Below are 6,446 nucleotides of genomic sequence, written 5' to 3'. Positions count from 1 at the left end.
TTCACCTCTGGATAGACAGCATATTTATTTTATATTTTCACCTCTGGATAGACAGCATATTTATTTTATATTTTCACCTCTGGATAGACATATATTTTTTTTATATTTTCACCTCTGGATAGACATATTTATTTTATATTTTCACCTCTGGATAGACATATATTTATTTTATATTTTCACCTCTGGATAGACATGTTTATTTTATATTTTCACCTCTGGATAGACATGTTTATTTTATATTTTCACCTCTGGATAGACATATATTTATTTTATATTTTCACCTCTGGATAGACATGTTTATTTTATATTTTCACCTCTGGATAGACATATTTATTTTATATTTTCACCTCTGGATAGACATATATTTATTTTATATTTTCACCTCTGGATAGACATGTTTATTTTATATTTTCACCTCTGGATAGACAGCATATTTATTTTAGATATTCACCTCTGGATAGACAGCATATTTATTTTATATTTTCACCTCTGGATAGACATATATTTATTTTATATTTTCACCTCTGGATAGACAGCATATTTATTTTATATTTTCACCTCTGGATAGACATGTTTATTTTATATTTTCACCTCTGGATAGACATGTTTATTTTATATTTTCACCTCTGGATAGACATATATTTATTTTATATTTTCACCTCTGGATAGACATGTTTATTTTATATTTTCACCTCTGGATAGACATATTTATTTTATATTTTCACCTCTGGATAGACATATATTTATTTTATATTTTCACCTCTGGATAGACATATTTATTTTATATTTTCACCTCTGGATAGACAGCATATTTATTTTATATTTTCACCTCTGGATAGACATATATTTATTTTAGATTTTCACCTCTGGATAGACATATTTATTTTATATTTTCACCTCTGGATAGACATATATTTATTTTATATTTTCACCTCTGGATAGACAGCATATTTATTTTAGATATTCACCTCTGGATAGACAGCATATTTATTTTATATTTTCACCTCTGGATAGACATATATTTATTTTATATTTTCACCTCTGGATAGACATGTTTATTTTATATTTTCACCTCTGGATAGACATATTTATTTTATATTTTCACCTCTGGATAGACGTGAATCAGCTTCCCCACCGACAACCGCTGCTCGTTATCCAAGTATTAACCGTTAACTGATAAGATTATAATATTGATTTGCCATTAAATAAAAATTAAATTGACAAGTGTCTGTGACCCGTTAACATTTTTCATGGGTTTATTTCAACATGCAAACAGCAGCATACAGAACAGATAAACAACAGAACCTGGATTCACATCAAATTTTCAGAACAACAGAGAAATACAAAATAATAAGTAATATTGTTAAATATTATGGCAATTTAAAATAATTTTAATATATATTAAAGTGTAATTTATTCCTGTGATCAAAGCTGAATTTTCAGCATCATTACTGCAGTCTTCAGTGTCACATGATCCTTCAGAAATCACTCTAATATGATGATTTGATGATCAAGAAACATTTCTCATTATTATCAATGTTGAAAACAGTTGTGTACATTTTTATTTCATGGATTCTTTGATGAAAGTTCAAAAGAACAGCGTTTATCTGAAATAGGATCGTTTGTAACATTATAAATGTCTTTACTGTAACTTTTGATCAATTTAGTTAATCCTTCATGAATAAACGTATTCGGATTAAACGGCTTTTATTTATTTCCTTCTAAAAAATAAAATAAAAAATTCTTACTGACCCCAACAGTAGTGTTTAATGTGACAAAAGCTTTCTATTTCAGATAAATGCTGTTCTTTTCAACTTTCTATGCATCAAAGAATCCTGAAATAAAAATGTAAATAACTGTTTTCAACACTGATAATAATCATAAATGTTTCTTGATCATCAAATCATCATATTAGAGTGATTTCTGAAGGATCATGTGACACTGAAGACTGGAGTAATGATGCTGAAAATGCAGCTTTGACCACAGGAATAAATTACACTTTACTGTATATTCACAAAGAAAACAGATGATTTACACTGGAATAATATTTCACTGTTTTTACTGTATTTTTTGTTGTTCTGCTTTAGTACATAATAAGTGTGTGTTTGTTGTGTGTAGAACAGAAGACCTGAAGTGAAATCAGAGCAGCAGAAGTTCCTGTTTATCTGACAGATTACAGAGTAAATATTTCCCTTTCTTCTGAATGAAATTAACTCTTGAAATAGAGGAGAATTTTGAAACTAATTTATTTCTTTCTTTTCCAGAAGCACACATTATTTAATCCCAGCTTGAAGAGAAGATCTTGAAGACCTCGAGTTTTAGCTCTACATCTGTCTTAAGATGCGTGACAACCAAAGTAAATCCTTCTGGGCTAAATCTTCTGATAAAAACACTTCCAGGAAAGAGGAGGATGTTCCACTTGATGAAATAGTTGAGAATGTATCATCATATTTGAAAAAGTTCTCTCACTTTGAAGAATATGAAAAGGATATTCAAAATAAATATCAAAAGTATTATAATACTTTAATTCCTGATTGCTGGCCAGTTAAGTTCATCAATGAAGCTTGGAGAAAAACAGAAACAATGTACAAATACTCAGGAAGAAGAAAATGCTGGTCTCTTGCTATATTGTTGCAAGTGATGAAAAGAAGTCGTGGTTATGATGAGAATGAAAGAGAAGCACAGACTGATGTGAAGATGGAGAGTCCGCAGTCTGGAGGAGATCCCAGTGCTAATGAAACAGTTCATAATCCCAGTGAACCAGTCTACATACGCATCCCATTCTCAGAGATGATTGACGGCAAATAATGCTATAAATCAGATGCAGATACAAATATAGTTGCAATGGACATTGAAAGCAAGTTCTCAGAAACAGATGAAAAGAACAAAGAAAACAAGGCCTCAGAATCAGTTGCAATGGACATCATTGGAAGCCCTAAAATTGAAGAATATAAATTAATAGACAAAGTTCCCTCACCTACTCAAATACTCCAAAATCAGTTTTACATTACGTTATATGACAATCAAACCAGGAATGCTGCATGGGTGTATGAGATATTGAACAAGAGTACTCTAGCTGATAACGTTGTATATAAGATAAAAGACTTTAAACAGGATGAATCAGTTCATAAATACTTCCGGACACCTGAAGGAGAGGACACATATAAGGATACGGGATACGACCGAGGTCATCTCGCTGCGGCGGCCAATCACAGATGGTGTCAGAAGGCCTACAAGGACACTTATTGGCTGAGCAACGCTGTGCCACAGCAGCGGGGCTTTAACCGTGGCATCTGGCGAACGTTGGAGAACCTTTGTCGAGCATTAGCTGAGAAAAGAGAAGTCCGTAACGTCCATGTATACACTGGACCACTTTACCTATCAAAATATAAAAAGTCAGAGGGTAATAATGATCAAAATAAAAGCAACGAGTTGGATGATGTTGTGAATAAGAAAAGAAAAGTATCCGCGAAAGAGATGGCAAATGTTGAAAATAAAAAAAAGAAGGTGAATGTTGATCAAATTGTGGAATATGAGATTTTGGGAGGGAAAGCAGTGCCAACTCACTTGTTTAAGGTGATAATTGTGGAGAATGATGATGGGAAAGTACTAGCACCAGAATGCTATAAGATGCCCAATGAGAAACCGACCGATCAGGAGAAATTGGACAATAAGGGACAATCGAGCATAGAGACATGTCGAAGTAAACTGAACCAATACAAAGTGGGAATTGAAGTGATCGAGAAAGAATCTGGGCTGATCTTCGAAGAAAGGGAAGTCAAAGAGGAAAGCAAAGATAATCAGAGAAACTCTAGACTCAAAGAGGAAATAACGGACGAAACATGGAAAATGCCATGGACAGCCGAAAACCGTGTAATTTGGATAGAAGTCAAAGTTAGCGGCTCATACACTAATCACAGTGATCGTGCTGTATTACACTGAACACACACTGAACACACACTGAACACACACTGATCACAGTGATCGTGCTGTATTACACTGAACACACACTGAACACACACTGATCACAGTGATCGTGCTGTATTACACTGAACACACACTGAACACACACTGATCACAGTGATCGAGCTGTATTACACTGAACACACACTGAACACACACTGATCACAGTGATCGTGCTGTATTACACTGAACACACACTGAACACACACTGATCACAGTGATCGAGCTGTATTACACTGAACACACACTGAACACACACTGAACACACACTGATCACAGTGATCGTGCTGTATTACACTGAACACACACTGAACACACACTGAACACAGTGATCGAGCTGTATTACACTGAACACACACTGAACACACACTGAACACACACTGATCACAGTGATCGAGCTGTATTACACTGAACACACACTGAACACACACTGATCACAGTGATCGTGCTGTATTACACTGAACACACACTGAACACACACTGATCACAGTGATCGAGCTGTATTACACTGAACACACACTGAACACACACTGATCACAGTGATCGAGCTGTATTACACTGAACACACACTGAACACACACTGAACACACACTGATCACAGTGATCGAGCTGTATTACACTGAACACACACTGAACACACACTGATCACAGTGATCGAGCTGTATTACACTGAACACACACTGAACACACACTGATCACAGTGATCGAGCTGTATTACACTGAACACACACTGAACACACACTGATCACAGTGATCGTGCTGTATTACACTGAACACACACTGAACACACACTGATCACAGTGATCGAGCTGTATTACACTGAACACACACTGAACACACACTGATCACAGTGATCGAGCTGTATTACACTGAACACACACTGAACACACACTGATCACAGTGATCGTGCTGTATTACACTGAACACACACTGAACACACACTGATCACAGTGATCGTGCTGTATTACACTGAACACACACTGAACACACACTGATCACAGTGATCGTGCTGTATTACACTGAACACACACTGAACACACACTGATCACAGTGATCGAGCTGTATTACACTGAACACACACTGAACACACACTGATCACAGTGATCGAGCTGTATTACACTGAACACACACTGAACACACACTGATCACAGTGATCGAGCTGTATTACACTGAACACACACTGAACACACACTGATCACAGTGATCGTGCTGTATTACACTGAACACACACTGAACACACACTGATCACAGTGATCGAGCTGTATTACACTGAACACACACTGAACACACACTGATCACAGTGATCGTGCTGTATTACACTGAACACACACTGAACACACACTGATCACAGTGATCGTGCTGTATTACACTGAACACACACTGAACACACACTGATCACAGTGATCGTGCTGTATTACACTGAACACACACTGAACACACACTGATCACAGTGATCGTGCTGTATTACACTGAACACACACTGAACACACACTGATCACAGTGATCGAGCTGTATTACACTGAACACACACTGAACACACACTGATCACAGTGATCGAGCTGTATTACACTGAACACACACTGAACACACACTGATCACAGTGATCGTGCTGTATTACACTGAACACACACTGAACACACACTGATCACAGTGATCGAGCTGTATTACACTGAACACACACTGAACACACACTGATCACAGTGATCGAGCTGTATTACACTGAACACACACTGAACACACACTGAACACACACTGATCACAGTGATCGAGCTGTATTACACTGAACACACACTGAACACACACTGATCACAGTGATCGAGCTGTATTACACTGAACACACACTGAACACACACTGATCACAGTGATCGAGCTGTATTACACTGAACACACACTGAACACACACTGATCACAGTGATCGAGCTGTATTACACTGAACACACACTGAACACACACTGATCACAGTGATCGAGCTGTATTACACTGAACACACACTGAACACACACTGATCACAGTGATCGAGCTGTATTACACTGAACACACACTGAACACACACTGATCACAGTGATCGAGCTGTATTACACTGAACACACACTGAACACACACTGATCACAGTGATCGAGCTGTATTACACTGAACACACACTGAACACACACTGATCACAGTGATCGAGCTGTATTACACTGAACACACACTGAACACACACTGATCACAGTGATCGAGCTGTATTACACTGAACACACACTGAACACACACTGATCACAGTGATCGAGCTGTATTACACTGAACACACACTGAACACACACTGATCACAGTGATCGAGCTGTATTACACTGAACACACACTGAACACACACTGATCACAGTGATCGAGCTGTATTACACTGAACACACACTGAACACACACTGATCACAGTGATCGAGCTGTATTACACTGAACACACACTGAACACACACTGATCACAGTGATCGAGCTGTATTACACTG

General features: G+C 37.1%; 1 protein-coding gene across 1 annotated transcript; it reads left to right on the top strand.

Moving 5' to 3' along the window:
* Positions 1 to 2,844: 2,844 nt before the first annotated feature.
* On the top strand, positions 2,845 to 3,873 carry LOC130070358 (endonuclease G, mitochondrial-like; the record flags this gene model as incomplete). Its single annotated transcript, XM_056234732.1, has 3 exons — positions 2,845 to 3,395; positions 3,476 to 3,489; positions 3,524 to 3,873. Coding segments are annotated over exons 1-3 (915 nt in total), but the record flags the coding sequence as incomplete, so codon positions are not given.
* Between the last annotated feature and the right edge of the window lie 2,573 nt (positions 3,874 to 6,446).

Source organism: Rhinichthys klamathensis, unplaced genomic scaffold (assembly GCF_029890125.1).
Source record: "Rhinichthys klamathensis goyatoka isolate OS25496 unplaced genomic scaffold, OSU_Roscu_1.1 h1tg000403l_1, whole genome shotgun sequence".
Taxonomy (NCBI): domain Eukaryota; kingdom Metazoa; phylum Chordata; class Actinopteri; order Cypriniformes; family Leuciscidae; genus Rhinichthys; species Rhinichthys klamathensis.
Note: the sequence above shows the minus strand (reverse complement) of the source record. Positions and strands in the feature narration are given on the sequence as shown.